We start from the raw sequence: 18,933 nt of genomic DNA on the forward strand, positions 1-18,933 counted from the left end.
GATAAGTGTTGCAGCGCTATGGGGGGTTTTCCCAATTCCTTTTGGAATCGCGATGACTTCTTTCCCGTTCCAAATACTTTTCATGGCATCCCTTCTGGGGTCCATTCGACGCGATAGGTCGTCATTTTTCCCTCGGGTTAGTGCGCGGCTCAAGTATAAGCTCTACCTCATCGTTGGTCAATCCGTGCTAGCATTTGTCTACATCTCGTTCGGCATCATTTTTACGAGGTGCTCTTCGAAGCAGCAGATTGGGTTGCTGATATTCCTACCGGTGATGAAGCTGGGATTCAAGCACTTAGTTGCGTGGTTAGCCTCTGACGACAAAGAAACCATCCCTGCCGTGGTAGTTTTTACAGTTGATGTTTTCAACGGGCTCTACGTGTCAACATGCATCCAGTCGTCACGCTCTTGGTGGGCCTCCATCTTGATGATCGCGCTGAACATTGGTCGGTCGTTACTTTCACTTTGGGATATTGAACGCGGAGCAAGAGTGCTTGATGCGCTTGATAATTTAAACCGTGATAGCCAACTTGGTGACCAAACTCGGCAACCTCTTGGGAGAAGTGGTCGCAATAGACGGTACTCCGTCAGTCTTTTCCCATCGGGACGCATTGCTGCTTCAGATGCTGCACAAGCAGTCAATTCGCCACACAAGCCACAGCAATCAAGATTAACCTCTGTAAACTACGAAGCCAAGCTAAACCGGTGCTCGCGAAAAATGCTGTTCCATCTGGAATATCTGGTTCTGGTTGAGTACATCGAGAGTGTCATCCCGACACTATACGTTATATACTTGTCGGTCCTCGTACACCTCCCGAGCGCCAAGTATTACTCTTATGCCCGCAATCTCACCTCCAGCCAGCTGCGCACAAACGTCGGAAGCATTATGTTGTACGCCTCAGTCGAGATGTTGTCAATCATGTGGCTGCACATTATTCTGCAACGTAAATTTGGCTTTTCATTGCTTCATCAACTTGCGTTTGTTCTGGAGACTGAAAAAGAGCTGCTTCAAGGTCGCCTCTTTGTATGGATTACACCACTATTGCAGATCACACTAGTGCACTTTGGTACGTGTTTTCTTGTAAGCTAAGCAAAATGTTTCGATTTTTATAACTTTTTTTTCTGCAGGGCTCGACCTCACCTTTCAATTCAATTGGTTAGACTGAACTAAGAGCAAGCAAGGAGAGGCTGTTGCTTAAACCACTAAATACAACGTACAACACATTTTCAAAGTTATGGAGCGAAATATTTGTGGTCATGCCAACCTGCTGGTCTGTTTGTGTGTATTTGTGTGTTACCGAGCAACAACAATTCTAAGCTTCAAGCTGCTTCAAGTGAATGTCATTGAACACCACCGTCCCAGACCGAACTTCTGACACAGTCTCGTGTGAAATGGATATGCTAATTCCAAAATTCTCCCAGGTGGAGAATACTCCGTTGAGCATACACTCTTATTCGAATACTTCGAAGTATTTGCTGTGTGTATTTTCATATCATGGTCTGCGCTACTCTCGGAATTGCGGGAAGTAAACTACGGACTGCGTTTGGATATCTCTTTCAATTTCGAGATGTGGCACTGAAGTTGTCGTAGCGTAATGTAAAATCTGCTTGGTTGTAAGTCGGAACTCGATGAGGAGCAATTGTCGACTGGGTGATTTTATTCGCCTTGTGGGTATTTCCTCTACCTTTCGGCATTGTTTTAATCTCCACCCCTTCCAGACAGTTTGTAGCATTTTTATTGATTTCAATTCGACGATAATCTCACATCGAACCTCTGAGACGTACTACCTCGCACAATCAGCGCTGGTTTTCGTCGACGTTATGTTCGTTGCCAGGTGTACAAAGGAACAATTCGATCTCCTCTTGTTGCTTCTGGTGACAAACTCATGTTTAAGTATTTAATTGCTCGACTGGTCTCTGATGGTAGTGCTTTAGTGTCGACCTCTTCAGCGGGTTGTACATAATACGTTTAAAATTTGTATTCATTCTTCGAAATCCTGGTGGGCTTGATTGCAGTGAACATCGGTCAAACCATAAGTTTTATGTGGGAAGTCGGTCAAGGTACAATAGTTCTAAAAGAGCGCAGGCTGAGCGACAGCCCAATTCAAGAAATAAGGTCACTCTGTGAAACTTTTAATATCAGTGCGAATGAGCTAGCAGCTTAATTCCACTGTGAGTGCTTCAACAACCGCAGAAAGGAAGTAATGATCAGAATCAAATTTTGCACGGGGATCTGCGCTTGATCACAGCTAGTGTTTCGCTTGGAATATCTATCGCACGTCAAGTATATTGAGATTATTATTCTTACACTCTACGTAATATCTATCTCACACGTGCACGAACAACTCCAAGGTCGGTTGCTAATACCGATCATTCTCTTGTTGCAGCTCATGCTGATCCACTTCGGTACGCTGGGTTATGACTGTATTCGTCAGTTTTATTTCCATGTGAAGGATGGATTTCAGCTTTCGTTTCGAGCCGAACCGACACAAATCTTCTACATGTAGAGTCGTCCGCGATGGGGAGCTACTACATGGAGGATGCACGCTTCTACAGCGGCTATGACGAGTACGCAGGTATGTTTGGTCCTTTGCAAGCCTCTCCATCGTCTACGCTTCGGCCTCGGGGTAGACTGCCACCAAGGTTTTCAGAACCACGAAATCTGGGCATCTCCTCAAAGCTGCGCAAGGGTCGGAAAAGTGCTTCACGAGGCTTTGACCGTCGTGCCAAGTTCCTAACTAAACGCAAGTCAAAACGAGTTCTCAAGCCGCTGGAAGGGGACAGCGATGGTGTTGACGACTTGCAGGATAAAGAAAATGAGCCGAACAGTCCGACCCACGGGCTTCAGCGACAGGTCTGGCTGCCTACGCGCAATTTCGCGTTCCGACAGAGAGCAGGTAAATTGGATACACGCGCCATTGCACGGCTCGATCTGGAAAAGATTGCGGCTACAACGGATATTGAAACCATCCAGAGGCATCTGGAAAATTTGGCCTTCGCAGATGTGACGCTGGATGACGTACAGCACTACTCGGACGCGTATTTCCTCAAACTGTTCCAGATTGCACAGGTATTGTAGTTGTCTCTTGCACTGAGTGTGATTTAGTTTATCTCTGACTTGTTGTTGTGCTTTCATAGCTTACGTTGGAATATCTGATGCATGTACAAGACTCACTTGTTGATCACTCAGAGGGGGTCGAAAAACAGTGTGAACAGCTGATGACAGAGTGCCAGCAACTCGAGACGGAAAATGGGCAGCATGAAACGGAGATTTCCAGCTTGAAACGCGAAATCCGTCAGAAACAGCGCACGATGGCAACGTTAGAGTTGATGTTACTCAATGCCTCAGCTTCTAATCGAATTAGTTCAGCTGCCAAGGAAAATGCTGCAAGGGAGGCGAATGTTCTCGTCGATGAATTATTGAACAATCATACAGATCCCACAGCTACTGAAGAGGGGTCGATCACAAACCGTGAGTGAGGTCAAGCTGTTTTTTTCTAAAGGGAGTGCATCAGTAGTCTCACCAGATCGATGTGGTTTTGGTTTATTGCTCCAGCGGTGTCTTGTGTCTTGTGTGGAAAGCGGTTCGTGTCGGCAGAATATCTGCTCCGCCATCAGCAAAGGCGTCACCAGGACTCCAAGAAACAGAAGAAGAAGAAAAAGTCGAGCTCATCGTCTGGTTCAAGCAATGACAGTGATTCCAAGACGAAGAAGAAGAAAAAAACTGAAAAATCAGCTCCGTTACCAAGGGAGGTGCTAGATGCACTGGAAGATAAAAACCAACTCGCGAAGCAGCTGACGGCATTGCAAGACCAAGTTCGCTTTGATCAAGAGGCAAGAGATCGGCAACGCCAACAGCTTGAGAACCAGCAAAGTCAAATGGGCTCGCGCGTGGAGCAGTATATGGAAAAGTTGCAGACCACTCTAGTCGAGATTGAAAAGAAGCAAGAGGCTACAAAACAAGACTTGCGGCAGTACACGCAAGAAGCTATAGCTCGTCTTCAAGTTGAAGTTGCAAACGCTGAGGTGTTACGACTTCAAGCCCAGAAAACATCTCGCGCGGGAAGACTAGAAAATGATGATGGCGAGGGTTCAGAAGTTGTACGATCAAGGAGTGAGGAAGCAAGGTGGTCGGAGAAGGTCGAAAAGCTCATGGATACGTTTTTGAAGGCTCAGGCGCAAAAGCAGCAGGAGATCGATACGCTGGAGCAAGAAAGCAATAAATTGTGGACCAAGTACAAGAAGCTGAAGAAAAGACAGCATCATCGAGAGCCAACAATGACGTTAGCAGATCTAACAGCACTAGATGCCGAGCGGTTCGGCGTTGATCATGGTGAGGTCGCGGAGACACCGACTGAAAATAAGCTTATCCAAACTGACGAAGAAAACGAAGGAAAGCGATCCAAACGACAACCAAAAACTGATATGCTCTCTCAAGTAGCTCAAACGGATTCGGAGCCGAAGACCTCTTCCTTCACTACAATCGTTGTGCCGCCCATTCGAGTTGAACCTGTTCAACGCATTGACTCGCCGTCACCCGTTGAGCAACCACCTCCAGCCTTACAGAAAGAAACGGATACCGTGGTAGCAGTAGAACCTGTTGAAGCGAAGGAGCCGAAGCAGTCTGACTCGAAAACAAAGTTCCAGCAGGCAGCACATGCGATTGGAAAAGTCGCGCTCGGATTTTTGGCCCGTCGAGCGCTTGCGAAGACTTCGAATTGGCGTATCGCGCTTGAAATCGTTTCCCTGGAGGCAGCTCTAACAGCTCCAGAACTGGAATACGTGCGCCATCACTACGACAACCAAGTAAATGTGCAGGTGGAGGAAGCCATGACAGCGAACGATTTACGTGTTTCGATTGCTAAAGTGCTTTCTGGCAAAGATGAATTTGAAGATGAAAGTGTTGGTGCGAATGACAACGACAAGCTTGAAATTACAGCTACGATGACGTACCACCGCGTCTTGCTTCACCATAAGCAGACTGGTGCCGAATTACGTGGCGACATACGAGTCCACGAGCTCAAAAATGCCATCGAAGTTGAAATCATTCCGTACCACGAAGTGGCAGCAATGCAAGTTGGCCAAGTGATTGAGACTCATGCGATGGTGTCGGGTCAGATCGAGGACATCAAGCGTGCATCTATGAAGTTGTCATCGTCTGATCTACCAACACTGGACGAGGAAAACAACGAATCCAAGCACAGATCGCGAGACGGAAAAGTTGGTTTGGCTTGCATTGTGCGACTGCAAGCTCTCGTTCGTGGTTTCCTTGCTAAGAAAAATGTGGAAATGATGAAAATTGACCGACTCGTGGACGCACGGCTTGTGAAGATGGGATCACCACAAAATCCAGAGTCTGCAGAAGTCAAAACGCTGGAGCCTTCTTGGATGAGCCTCGATCCTATGTTGTCCGCCGAGTACGAAAAAGTTCAACGAAGATTGGCACAAGTTCTGCGTGTCAAACTAGGCAAGGAAGCACGACAAGGTGTCAGCGGTGACGAAGATCTTCGGTCTTTATCGAGCGAAAACTATGAGAACCACACTTCGGAGCTTGGATTAGAGCAAACATTACTCCCAGCCGATGTGCAGCGCCGCATTCAGTTACTTACGGAGCGTTCGACCCCGATGGCAACTGGTGAGTACCGTCGACGAGCGTCCGACACTAGACTAGGAACCAAAAGTCGAACTGCTGGTGCTGCTAAGATCCACAGGGCAGTGCAAGTTGAAGTCGTGAGGAAACGATTGAAGCGGCTCCTGGCTGGCGATGCTGCTCAACAAGTCAAACGTACCGGAGACACTGCCACTAAGGAGGGTAGCGATCAACATCACTCGATAGCCAGGAATTCGCTGCTGTCTTCGTGGCTTGGAATGAGCAGAGAGAGTCGACAGGCGGCTGGTAAATCTGTGGGAAACTTCGATCCAAACGAGATTGATCGACTAGCCAACGCGTATGAAGAAGGGAAATCGCCTGTCGAGGTGCCAAGACTCGACATCAGCGAGGTGAAGGAGCCTGAGCCTCCAACTTCTGGTAGAAATCTCGAGAACAAGGAGGACAAAGACGAACAACAGCTTTCCCAGCCTCTGGAATTGGAAGACGATGAAGAAGTGAAACCTAGTGGTCGGCCTGGCACACCGAATCCGTACGCTGAAGCGAATCGTGGATTAGTTTCGCAAGCTGGTCGCTCGCCTCGACCAGACCCAGGAGTTCACGTGATCTCACCCTTCTCCAAGACGCCGTTGATATCACGACGAGCTAGAAGAGGAACTGGGTTTGACAACGCAAGGTGATGATGGGGATATAGTTTTTGGACATTGCACCTGCGAGTGTTTTTCGTGCTACGGAAGAAAAATACAACAAAACATTGTATTTTAAACTTAACAAAGTTGACAATAAACCTGCCGGGTCAGAATTGATCATCGCGATAGATGACAATGTTGCGGGTCTTCGTGCGCAGCTACCGGCGGCTTGTGGCGACCCTCGTGGAGCCGCAGACATGCCTTATATGTCTGGAGGCGGTGCCTGTACTGGCGCTGCGAGACGTAGAAGACGGAGACGACGAGGCGCACGCGAAGCTTCAGTGTCGCCATCGTTTTTGCGCCGGTAGTCGGAAAATGGACTGAATAGGATGTTGGCGATGGCATTTCCCTAATGTGTTGGACGCTACTGTGTGTGCATTTCAGACTGCATCGGGAGGTACATTGAGATGAAGATCCGATCGCGAGAAGTGGACGAAGGTGACGTTTGTGGGGCTGCAATGAGAGACTTGTTGCTGACTGCTGCTGTAGATCAATTGGTGTGTCCCGTAGTAGCCTGCAGAAAGATGATAAACGAGAAAGACTTAAAGAGAATTATCGGGAGCGAGATGACCGCGCAGTACCGAGTAGTGTTGAAGCGCAAGCGAGTACGTGGCTCCATTGTCTGGGTGATACGCTCGTGGGCTTATCGGAGCGTTGTTGATTGCCGACCAGGACGAGAAGAATCCAAGTGCGAGGTGGTGTCCGAGACCTGGGTGCGACGAGCTGATTGTTTGTGAGAGTGCCGACAATTTCACGTGTCCGAAGTGCAGCACGGTGGGTTGCTTCCGCTGTCGTGGGCACGCGCATAGGTTTTGGTTCTGTCGCGGCGAAGTGGACAAGTCGTACTTGGCGTGGGAAGCGTCCGTGGGCAAACAAAACGCGGTACGAGCGTGCCCAAAGTGCCAGATGCGCATCTGGAAGAATGAAGGTTGCAATCACATGACGTGCACGCACTGCCGCTTCGAGTACTGCTGGGTGTGTGAGAGTACGTGGGATGCGAGTCACTACGCGTGCTACGACCTGCCGTTCGTCGGGGCTTCGTCCGCCTGGGGACGTTGGTTGCAGCGCACGCTGGGCTACGCGGCCATTGTGCTGATTGTGGTCGTGATCTCAGCTTTTGGATTCTCCGCTTTCGTTGGCAGCTACTTTGTGTTCTGTGCCGTCGTTCACAGCACGCGCCTCGCACGCCGCATCCCCGATGGTGTCAATGGCCAAAATCGTGGTGGCTAGCCCAGACTCGCCTTGTATCTTACATGGTCGATGGAAATTGCGTGAAGGCAACCAGGTTGTTCTACGAAAACTATTTACCCAAAGTTTTGTAATGCGAGGACACGATGTGTGAAAATACATGCTGAACCCGAGAACACTTTTGAATGCATTTCATGCTGACAACAAAGAACCCCGAGAGGTTCACCGTGTCCATACCTTCTCGCATCGCCTGATAAAGCTCAGCAAGGAGAAGTGCAAGCGCACAGAAACTAACCCAGGAGGAAGTTCGCTAGAGACCTTGCTCCTGCTTGGCCTTCGCCTCTTACTGGTGGTTCTTAGCGCGGCGCTCGCGCACGGCAGCAGCCAGGTCGCGCAGCACCTCGACAGTCGTCTCCCAGCCCATGCAGGCATCCGTGACACTCTTGCCGTACACGAGAGGCTTGCCAGGGGCCAGGGGCTGGTTGCCCTCCTCGATGTTCGACTCGAGCATGACTCCGATAACGCGGTCGTCACCGGTACGAAGCTGGTCCGCGATGTTGGCGGCCACCTTGACCTGGTTCTTGTGCTTCTTCTGCGAGTTGCCGTGCGAGCAGTCGATCATAACGTTGTCCACCAGGTTCGCCTTGAGCATGCGAGCAGACGCGTCCTCCACGTGCTCATTCTCGAAGTTCGGGCCGGACTTGCCGCCACGCAGGATCAAGTGGCACGTGTCGTTGCCCGAGGTGTTGACGATAGCCGCCAGCCCCTGCGAGCTGACACTCAAGAAGCAGTGCGAGTGCTTGGCAGCCACAACAGCGTCCACCGCCAGCTGCAGGTCACCGCCCGTGCCGTTCTTGAAGCCGATGGGCATGGAGAGCCCCGAGCAGAGCTCGCGGTGCAGCTGACACTCGGTGGTACGGGCACCAATGGCGCCCCAGCTGACCAGGTCCGAGATGAACTGCGGTGACATGGTGTCCAGGAACTCGCAGCCAGCCTGTCATCACAGTATTAGTCCCCGAAAACTCAACTTCTTCGTCACTTCAGGAATGAAAAAAACTCACCGGCAGGCCGAGCTCGTTGATGGCGGCGAGAAGCTCACGGGCGACCCGCAGGCCCTTGTTGATGTTGAAGGATCCGTCGAGGTCCGGGTCGTTGATCAGACCCTTCCATCCGACGGTGGTGCGAGGCTTCTCGAAGTAGACGCGCATGACAATAAGCAGGTCCTTGTTCAGCTCCTTCTTGAGCTCCATCAGTCGCTTGGCTGCAATTGACAGCAACATCATGAGCCTATTGCACCTCATCTCTGCAACTGTGCAGCCAACTCACCGTAGTCCATCGCGGCGTCCGTGTCGTGGATGGAGCAAGGGCCCACGATCACCACGAGGCGGTCGTCCAGACGGCGCAGGATGTTGGCCAAACCCTGACGGCCGCGGTTAATCTGCAGTAGCAAGCACAGCAGTCAGTTTCCTGTTCATTGCACGTCCCTCTCTATTGACAAACGCACCGTCTGCACGATCTTGGACGTGAGCGGGATCTCCTCGAGCAAAATGGCGGGTGGGATGAGCGGCCGGATGCCCGAGATGCGCACATCCATGATGGCCTGTTTGTCCGTGATCTTGACGTCCTCGCTAGCCGTGCCGCTGGGGATGCGCAGGCGGTGGCGGCGCTCCTGCTCCCGCGACGCGAAGTCGTGCTCGTGTTCGCTCTTGCGGGGCGCGGCGCTCTGCGTCTCCGGCAGCTGGCGGCCTAGCATAAAGCCCACGAGCCCCACGCTGCCGGCCGTGATGAGCGTCATGGTAGCGGCCAGCAAGCCTAGCCCCAGCGTGAGCGACGTCGACAGGTTCCCGTCGTGTCCGGTCATTGCAATGTACGACTTGCGCTCGAGAGCTCCGAAATGCGAATGAAGATATCAGTGGCCCAGCGGAGTCGTACGTCAGCAGCGCTGTGCCATACAAACTTCAAAAGAAAGTTCTAGTGGCGATTAGGATTAGCCTGTTTCGAGACAAAAACATTGGTTTTGGCATCTCACTCGCTTGATTACCACGACTGGACAAGTTTGTGGTGACTATTTCGTTACTGTTGCTACCTAGGTGACCACTTCGAAGCGGTCGTCCTCACTCATGACGCTGGACGACTCACTCACACGCACGCCGCCCTGTTCGGGGCCGTTGTTCTCCATATACACGCGACCGGTGCTCACAAAGCCAATGGCGTTGAGCAGATCCGCCTGCTCGGCGATGGACTTGTCTAGATCCTTGAAAGCCGACAAGTCCGACACGCGCGGTGCGCTGCTCGTGTCGCTCATCATGCACGAGTTGCGCTTGGTCACCTCCAGCGCCTCCTGCGCACGCTGCGAGATCTCGCGTAACCGAGTGGCCATGTCGTTGTCGCGCGCTTCCTGTGAGCCACGTCGGTCCGACGAGTTGTACTTGTAGCTGCTGAAGCTGCTCGAGCTCTCTCGACTGGGCTCCTGCGGGTCGTACTCATCCGTCTCCAAAGGCACGCCGTACGCTTGGTTGTCAAAGCCGTCGTACGACTCCATCGGATCCGTCTCCAGTCGAGAACGCCTCTTCTCGCGCTGTGTCCGGATAGACAGCGGAGAGATCGGCACTTCGCCAGCGCTCGACATGTGAATAGTAGTTCCGACAAACAGAGGGGTGCGGTCGGAACGTTTGCTGTTGCGACCGCCAGGACCCCCGCTTGAAGTACCCACCAGCTTTTGCAGCGAACTGGTGCTTGTACTGCTGCTCTGGTTAGACGCCTTACCGGCGTTCGATGGACGGTAACCTCCTTCATCCGCTGACTGTACGTTGTTAACAAACGAAAGGAACGACGGATTTGCACGTGCGCTTCCTCCCTCTGACTGGTTGCCCATGTCGCGGCGTGCCTCGCGCACGCATTTCTTACAGAACAGCACAAATTCAGGACGACTGGAGGTCGGCGTAGGGACGTCAAAGCTACCGCTGTTGAAAGCCTTCGCTCGGCTTGACACTTCGCAATCCTTGCACATATTTTCACCGCAGGCGCTGCACTGCGATCGTGTCCTCACGAGTGAAAACTTCTTGTTACAAATGCAGCAGTGCTTACGCTCCCTGTTGCGAACACAAAGGTAACATCAGTCTGTCAGCACGACTTGTAGTAATGCAACCCAAAGCTGCAATTCACGTACCCGGCGATCATGCGCTGGAATTTGTGGCCCTCCACCTGCTGCGCCATGTACTTGGCCTCCTGCACCTTGTTGAGATTGGTCACCACCGACGCGAAGGTCTCGTGCACGAAGGACACGAGTTTGCTGGACGAGTGGCCACTGACCCCCATGGATCCCTGCAGCAGCACGTTGGTGGTGTGGTTCTCCGCGTTCTCCTTAAATAACAGTACGGCCGACATTTTGCCGCGCATGAGGCCCAGCGAGTTCTCCAGCGATGCGCACTCTTTGAGGTCCACGGACTGGATGACCAGGTACCCGACCTTGGTCTTGTTACTGTCCAGCGTCGTGCCCATGCTCCGGAGGTAGCAAAGGTCCCGGTTCTTGGCGAAAAGGCCGGGCGATCGACTCGCGAGCCAGTTGAGCCCGAGGTAGTGGTGCGGCTGGTCGTCCGACTTGGTCTCAAGTGCGTGCAGCACCACCGCGTCCAGCGCGTTTTCAATGAGGAACGTCGAGTTGCTGCGGAAGTCGGACGTCGTGTCCGAGTACAGCGCGGAGAGGCAGTGCTCGAGCGACATGTGAGACTTGCCCATGCACCGGAACTCGAGCTGTCGGTGGCCGTTGCGGTCGCGCGCGTCTCGCCGTCTGCAGTAGGTGCGGATGCCCGTCTCTCGGAAGTGGCGCTGCGAGTTGGAGAGCTTCCAGCCGTTGGTGCCGTCCTCGTAGCTCATGGCCCACTTGGCCTTGTGCGTGGCCTCGGTCGAGAGGCGCTCGGCCTGGTCCTTGAGGAACGCGTGCTGATCCGGTGTGCACGTCACCGCTGGGAAGAAGTCGGCGGCCAGTGGAAAGCGCGCGTTGGCGCTCGAGGACACGCGCCCCAGCATGGACGGCCGCGCATTCGAGTGGTCCATGGCGAGAAGCGGAGACCTGCTCGGCGTATTGGGCGATGCACAATGTGCAGCCGTGGCTGGACCCGCGCCTGTCGTGGGGTCGCGTGCTCCGAGCGTCTGAACTTTGCACACCCTGCACCGTGTGCTCACGCCCGAGCGGCCAATCGCTCCGCGCTGCAAGCCAGAAACGGGCAGCTCCAGCATGGAGCGCTGCCAATGGAAGCATGTTTCCACGGACATGTGGAGACGACCGACTTGGCGCAATACACGGCAGCATGGTCATCTGACACGCCGAAAAGCAAGTGGCGTAGCCAAGTGGTGGCACTGAAGAAAACACACACATATGTACTGCCCGCAAGCAGTGTGGGCTCGTGGGAGGGAGGCGATGAGGCCGGAGAGCGAAAGCTCCGCCTTGTCGAAGCTGCCGCTCCTATGAGCAACGAGCACCCATCGCGCCGGCATGTGAACCCGCGGCGCAGCGAGGTTGAAGCGCGCTGGGCACAGCGCAAGGACAGCGAAAGTTTGGTGCCGTTGCAAAAGACGAGGCGTCTCGCTTTCGCGTCGTCGCGTTGCGCAGACTCTACGAAGGAGCGCAAAGGCAGCCATGCAAGTGCTCGTGGTGAAGGCACCTCAAGTTCCAGAGCGTTATCGCACCGTGTGGTGAGGATGTCAAGTGGCGGATGAGTCAGGAAACTTTGCTCGGTACCACAAGGAGTGCTACATGCAGTGACTTATATTGTCGCATTACGCAGATGCGGATCGTAGCTGATCCATTTGAAGGACGCTTAGTCCGTCCACCGCTTGCCGTCCGTTGGTGCCAGGATGCTGCGAGAGCACCGTGTCCTTGGCGCTGAGCGCCATCTCCGGGACGCGGTGCGCGGGTAAGAAGGCGCCGCGCTTGGCAGCTGCAACCTGCTTGTCCACCTCGGCAAAGAACGAGAACGGTGTGAGCCCCATGTGGCTCTCCCCGAAATGGCGAGGGCCGCGTCGCGCAGAGGTGCTGCCTTCGACCGCTACCCACATTTCAGCGAGTCGATGCAGCGTAGCCGCCTTCACGTGCTTGTACACGACGGCCTGGGCCATTTCAGCCAGAACTGGGGGCAATAGAGCTGCTTTTGCGCTGGACTCCCCAACCAGACTGCAATGGGGGCAAGCCATCAATGGTGGCTCACGGGTTCGCCCTTCTGCTGAAGCTGCAAGTTCTTGCCTCACTCGGCGACCTTGAGCACGACGGCAAGCCTGGCACATTGTCTTCGAAAACGGTATATCCAATCCAGCAGCAGATATCACCACGCAAACCAACACCCTTCGTCCAGTCTTCCGCTTCAGGCGCTCCTTGGGGCCGGCAAACCGATCTATAGCTCGAACTTCGCTGTCGGTGAGCTGCAGTAGCAAAACGGAAATCAAGGAAATGTTAGCAGCTCAAAGTCTGTACAAAGTTTGCATCGCTGCCATCGTACCGAGTCACTGAGCATAACGAGCTCGTATCCAGACGCAGGACCGCTACTGCTCGTCGCACCCGAGCTGGGCTGACGAGTGAAGTTCGTTACGGCCTGTTCGCCGCTACTTGCAAGATCCCACTGAAAACCCTCGCGACGCAGGAAGCTCTCCACCGCTAGCTGTTGCTTAGCTACCTTCTCAACAAGCAGCACTCGAGGTAGGTGGTCCATCTGCCCAGACAAATGCGCATTTTTTGTGGTTGGCGCTACGCGGAGGGCGACGCCACCAAGACTTGAGACGTGGACGAGTTGAGAGTCGTAGAACCTGTTTGAAAGACAACATGTCAGTCGAAACGTGAGCTAGTGATAGCCACTATTCGTCACCGTACATCAGAAACGTGGGCACCGCGTGAATTCGAAAGCGATCGGCCAATGCTGGAGACTCTGCAAGGTCACATTTAACCAAACGGCATTTGTTCCTGGTGCAATGAGCACATGAGAGGGAAAACTGTACCGTTAGTGAAGTGGTTGGAACAAAGCACATAAATGGATACTACGCACTCGGTCGCAGGGTTTGTAGGATTCTTCTTTCGCTCGGATAGAATTAACTGCACCTGCTCGAGCATTGATTCCGCGGTGCGCGACTGTCGATCATCGGCACGCAGGCACGCGACCACTACCAGCTCGTCGTTCTCGCATTTGTCACGAAGAAACAAGTCAAGCTGCGAGCCAGAAACTGTGACTAAGTGTTCACCCAGTGGTCTTGTGCCAGCCCCAGCAACTTGCAACTCTTGTGAGTATCGTCCGCTAGCATTCGCTAATGGCCCGCATCGAGGTAACCCCGGATTTTCCTGTGTGATCATACTATGGATCTCCACAGATCCAAGCCACTTCCCATTAAACTCGTTCTTGAGGCGCTTTAGTGAGTCGGACGCGTCGTTTGCCTGCACCACTGAACCAAAAAGCGTTGGTACTTGGCCAATTTCGTACCCTGTAGTTGGTAAAATAGGAATTTCGCGAAGACTTTGCAAATGTGCCTTCTCTCTCCAGTTTCCGTCTGATGCTGGAGCGACTCGGCATCCTTCATATCCGTCAAACTTCGTTTCCAGTGTCGAAACAATTCGCTTAATCTGATCGTGAATAAGGTCTTTACTCCGTGGTTTCGTTTTGCTTCTCTTCTCGAGGGAGTCCAGCTCTATACGCTTCTGGCGCTGCTGCAAGGTTGGCGTATCTTGGTCAATCAGCAACCTTCCGCGATGAGGTCCTTCCGTTGCGCGGTGAGCGTGGTCGAAGTACGAGTCCGTCCGACGAAGAGATTCACCGCAGGCAAAATCCACCAAGATACCAGGACATGGCGCGAACTTGATGGAAATTGAACTACGGTCTCGATAAGTGAACACCAGGTTATCGTTGAGGTTGATGACGACGGGCTCTGACGGGGGCGAGCCAGCTTTCTGTGCTTTGGGATCCCAGCGCCAGGTCTAATTGCAAATACATGGTGACGGTCATCAAGTCTTACTAAGACATATCAATGCCGCAATAGTCTGTACCTTTCGAATGACGTCTTGACCGTCCAAGATAATCCCGCACTCTTTGGTCAAAATCATCTTCTTTCCGCCGGGCCTTCCAACAGAGCCAACCTAAGACAGCACAGCATAATCAACACCAGTCGGGAGCCTTCAGAAAACTAGGAACGCTACGGATTGAGACTCACTGCGTGTTCATCCAGAGTTGCCAGCAATGTACGCTTCTTGTTGTCCTCGTAGAACTGGAAACTGCGCTGGTAGTCATTAATCTTGTTCGCACAAGCAGCAACTCGCCCCGATGCATAACTACCGTAGGCAAGTATTCCCCATGAGCAATACAGGGACAGTTGGTCAGAGCGAGACGGAGGGGTATGGCAATGGAAAATTGCAGCTCACTAGCAGAAACCGCAACCAAGGTCATCGAGCCGGACTGCTACTTCCCCAGTCGGATAGTTTTGAGGTACCGCAGTCCCCATCAACTATCAGCAAAACGCTGGACGATCGAAGTCGAGCACTTATTTGTGAAGAATGCCGTCAGCAGCGAGTCCTATTTATAAATATAAATAAATTTGAGTGCTTTTATGCTAAAATGAAGCGATATGATTGGGCACAGACCTGCTTTTTATTTTGCATAGCAAAGATCATATGAGACTACGGCATACAAAATGTTACTAATCAACCATTTGGTGTTTTCGAGAAAAACGGGCCTGAAGTTGACCAACCGTTTTTCGGACATAACTGAATTGCTGAGTTAGAGCCCCTTTTCACTTTTCAAAAATTTGAGCGAGGTGTATCAGTCTCAACGGTGCCATGGAAGATCTCGCTGCGTACGCCGCTGCTGCCCATAACGACGCCCTACCACCCTCTTGTGCGCAGGACCCTGCTCCTGTCGTTCGTGCCGGTGCTGCTGGCAGCGATGAAAGCAATGGCGAGGGTTTGGAGGACGGTGACAGCAGTATTGACAGCGATGAGCTTGACGACAGCGGGGACGAGGACTTTACTCCTGACTCGCAGGCATCCAGTGACGACGAATAACCCCTGACTGCTGAGAGCGCTGAGAGTGGAGGCGACGATGCTGATGCTAATGTTACGGAGGACATTAGCATCTATTTGATGGACCTTGGTCTGCGAGAGCAAGTCACTGCCGTTCTTGAAGCTGATACGTGCGAGAACCGCTGCCTGGAGGGCAAGGCAAGGGAAGTGGAGTCGTTGCTGTGCTCGCTGTCTACGATGACGAAAGCGGAGAGGTCCATCAGCCTCTACACACTGCTAGGCGTGTTAATGACTGTTCCTGTTGATCGAGCTCGTGGTTACGGGCTACGTGATAAGTTTGCCTACTACCTACCGTCTGTGGGGAAGGTGTGTCGACCTACGTTTGCGCGATGCTACGGTGTAGTACCTCTAACGGTTCAACGGTACAAGGCGCACGTTCGCGACGGCAACATTGGTGTTAAGGCACATGGGAACACGCTAAACAAAAATGCATCAGCTGTGGATCTTGTCTGGCTCGTCAAGTGGTTTAAGAAATTTGCAGAAGAAGTAGGGGAGGTCGTGCCAGTCCGTGTCCGCATGCAGAGAAAACAAGACGGCACTGTGAAGCGATATTACAGCAGCGAGAAGTACACGCTGTTGCCTGCGCACTTCACTTGGGACACCATCTACGATGAGATGCACGTTTTTGTGGAGCAGATTCGGCTTCGAGTGCGAGAGCCGGCCCGTTCTACCATGAGGAAGCTGTTGACATTGCATTTTCCGACTATCCGCATTCGGTCTCCAAGATCCAACGTGTGTGATATCTGCTCTATCTACCATGCCAACATGCGCAACGAGGTTTCTGCTGAGAAAGCGGAAGCTCTGGGAAAACACACGGAGTCGGCGCGCAGAATGCTGTAAGGGATATTAGTATCAGATCTACTGCTAACTTTTAACGGGGGATGTTGGTATCATTTCGTTGTGCAACCAGCCGAGAGTACAAGAAAGACAAGACAGCAGCGAGCGACGATCATGCAGTTATCGTCATGGACTTTTCCCAAAATCTAACAGTCCCCAGTGTTGCCAGTACTCCTTCGCAATGGTACTTTTGCTCGCTGTTGTCCGTGAGTTGCTTCGGCATTTTCTACGAGAATGATGGCGCCCAGACAAACTATCTCTACGATGAAACTGTCAGTGGCAAAGGAAGCGACCAGATTAACTCAATGCTGGAACATTTTCTGAGAACGAGGGTGCTGGCGGAGGGGAAGACGCGGTTGACGGTATACGCAGGCAACTGCTCGGGCCAGAACAAAAACAACTACGTCATTAAATTTCTGCTTGCTCAAGTCGACATGGGCCGCCTAAAACACGTCGACTACAAGTTTTTCGTCAAAGGCCACACCAAGAACTCGTGTGATCGTGGATTTGGGCACATTAGGAAGTACATTGGTAGCGTGGACTGCTACACAGTGGAACATGTCGTGGATGCAGTGAAGAACGCCGCACCCAACTCGGTGACCGTGCATTTCCCCCGTGGCACGGGCCAGTTCAAGGCGTACAAGGAGGTGCTCACTGAATTGTACAAGCGCTTAGAGGGCATACAACAGTTCCAGATATTCTCCATGGATGAGGCCGAGATGGGGGTAGTGTCATGCCGGAAGGGGCCCGACGACGAGGCTGTCGTCAAGAACCTTCGGCGTAAAATTGACGGCGTGCTAACTACCAAGGAGAAAGTGATGAAAATGATGTGCGACCACGTGGAGGTGTTAGCCCCTTCACAGCCGAACGTAGAAAAGAGCGAAAACATGTACCACAACATCAGGCCGTACGTCCCGGAGGAGTTCCGCGACGACACTCTGTACGCGAAGCCGAGCATGCAGGAGGGTCTGGACGCTAAAGCGGCCAAACAGGCACGTCGAGTTCATCGTGCAGCTATGGCATTGGCTGCTAAGGAAAACCAGGACCGTCGCGGGCGACAGGAGACGGAGTCAAGCGCAAGCGAAGGCCCGTCGAAGAAGCGGAAGGTGTCCTCCTTGTAAGCTGTTGTAGCAGGCGTCAGGTTGACTTGAGGTGTAACCAGTAAATCGAAATGATACTTACACCCCTTTGTTAGACTTTATGAATTTCTGAAAAAAAATCAGAAACTACACTTGGCTACACTGAAGTGGTCAGACAAAAGTGGCAAAACTGAACATTTAGAGCGCGAATTAGCTAAAACCGAGACCATCACTGGATTCCTCGCACGATTTGGGGCAAATCTCAACAATAAAAAATTTCGACTTCTCCTTCTCGGACCGAGATATATGTTTGGTCGGCCGATTTCTCCGAAACGGCTGAATGGATTTCTTTGCTTGAGGGCTCTCTGGAAAGCCAAGATAAAGGGTTTTACAACGGTGTGCTCAAATCGCGATTTAATTAATGGTTGATTAGTATGTTTTTGTTTGACGTTGTCTCATATGAGACAGCGTCGAACGAAAAGGTGCTTACTAACCGAAGTACTAATCGCAATTTGGGCACACCATTCGTAAAAGGAGACGCTTCTCTTTCGAATGGTGCCTTCAGACTAGTGAAATACTCGCCAGGCCTCGGTCCTTTAAAAACAAAAAGTGGCTCCCTTCTGTAGATGCAACTTTCTAGAATTTTGTTATGGCTCCCTTGGCGTAGTTTTTTCCTGCTGAAGCGATTGCAACTATCCCCAGATTCTAATTTGAGTTTCTTCAGGTCCAAGTTGAGGTAATTATTTATATTTTGGGGCACGAAGGACCCATTTTTGATAATTTGGGTATTGGACGCAAAGATTACTTGGATTAGCTGTCATCATTCAGTTGCACTACTTATCTTTCTTGGCACGCTTCCGAGGTTGTTTTCCTGTCTTCGGTTGAACTGAGCTGGCCCCCGCTACGTTGATAAGGTCTTCGTTTTCAGTCGCTTGTTCTTTTGCGGACTCCGTAGGCTCAAGCAGAAGTAATGGAGGCTGTCTTCTTCTGGGCACTAGCCTTACGGCGAGCCTGCTTGGTTTCATTCACAAGTCTCTCCTCTTCATCGGTGGGCGTGTCGTATATCGGGCCTGAAGCGTACTCCCCAGGGACATTTGGCCGGACTTTGTTGTGCATCTGCTGCTTCTTCTCGAAATTTGGGGCAGGGGGTTGTAGAGGCTCAAGATGGTTCTCAAGGAGGCCACGAAGTTTTGCAGCGTCGGTGTGGATACCATCGAAAACACGCCGTAAATTTAGGTTAACAACCTCGTCAGCCGGTCCAACACGGCAACTCACAACCCCTGGCTTGGACTCGCTCCTGACAAAAATTTGGTAGCGCTGCAGGTTAGCAAGATCTTTGTAGGCCTCTTTGACTACACCCGAAAGTTTTTCATCACCGTCTTGTCTTTGGGCATATGTACAAGCGCCGAGCTCGTCGAAGGTGCGTTTATCATCTCCAGCAACCGCTCGGTAGTCCACACGTCCTCTTTCGCAAACGTT

The 18,933-nt window shown here is 52.1% G+C and overlaps 5 protein-coding genes across 5 annotated transcripts; 2 read left to right on the forward strand and 3 right to left on the reverse strand.

The window, feature by feature from the left end:
- Positions 1-2,518: 2,518 nt before the first annotated feature.
- On the forward strand, positions 2,519-6,288 carry KRP23_2102 (Zinc finger protein DZIP1L; the record flags this gene model as incomplete). Its single annotated transcript, XM_067886791.1, has 3 exons — positions 2,519-3,070; positions 3,139-3,472; positions 3,557-6,288. 3 exons carry the CDS (start codon positions 2,519-2,521, stop codon positions 6,286-6,288), a joined length of 3,618 nt encoding a protein of 1,205 aa, XP_067749440.1.
- A 138-nt stretch (positions 6,289-6,426) lies between these two features.
- On the forward strand, positions 6,427-7,527 carry KRP23_2103 (uncharacterized protein; the record flags this gene model as incomplete). Its single annotated transcript, XM_067886792.1, has 4 exons — positions 6,427-6,601; positions 6,682-6,735; positions 6,787-6,902; positions 6,970-7,527. 4 exons carry the CDS (start codon positions 6,427-6,429, stop codon positions 7,525-7,527), a joined length of 903 nt encoding a protein of 300 aa, XP_067749441.1.
- Positions 7,528-7,828: 301 nt separating this feature from the next.
- On the reverse strand, positions 7,829-9,346 carry KRP23_2104 (Phospho-2-dehydro-3-deoxyheptonate aldolase, Phe-sensitive; the record flags this gene model as incomplete). Its single annotated transcript, XM_067886793.1, has 4 exons — positions 7,829-8,479; positions 8,547-8,746; positions 8,812-8,923; positions 8,990-9,346. The coding sequence occupies 4 exons, from the start codon at positions 9,344-9,346 to the stop codon at positions 7,829-7,831; spliced, it is 1,320 nt and encodes a 439-aa protein (XP_067749442.1).
- Positions 9,347-9,571: 225 nt separating this feature from the next.
- KRP23_2105 (uncharacterized protein) lies at positions 9,572-11,760 on the reverse strand (the record flags this gene model as incomplete). Its single annotated transcript, XM_067886794.1, has 2 exons — positions 9,572-10,577; positions 10,655-11,760. 2 exons carry the CDS (start codon positions 11,758-11,760, stop codon positions 9,572-9,574), a joined length of 2,112 nt encoding a protein of 703 aa, XP_067749443.1.
- Positions 11,761-12,264: 504 nt separating this feature from the next.
- KRP23_2106 (uncharacterized protein) lies at positions 12,265-14,961 on the reverse strand (the record flags this gene model as incomplete). The annotated part of the gene is made up of 7 exons (XM_067886795.1): positions 12,265-12,903; positions 12,981-13,284; positions 13,349-13,438; positions 13,521-14,440; positions 14,510-14,599; positions 14,674-14,791; positions 14,882-14,961. The coding sequence occupies 7 exons, from the start codon at positions 14,959-14,961 to the stop codon at positions 12,265-12,267; spliced, it is 2,241 nt and encodes a 746-aa protein (XP_067749444.1).
- Positions 14,962-18,933: the final 3,972 nt, after the last annotated feature.

The sequence above is a fragment of the Phytophthora ramorum genome (genome assembly GCF_020800215.1).
Source record: "Phytophthora ramorum isolate Pr-102 chromosome Unknown Phyram_PR-102_s0002, whole genome shotgun sequence".
Classification (NCBI taxonomy): domain Eukaryota; phylum Oomycota; class Peronosporomycetes; order Peronosporales; family Peronosporaceae; genus Phytophthora; species Phytophthora ramorum.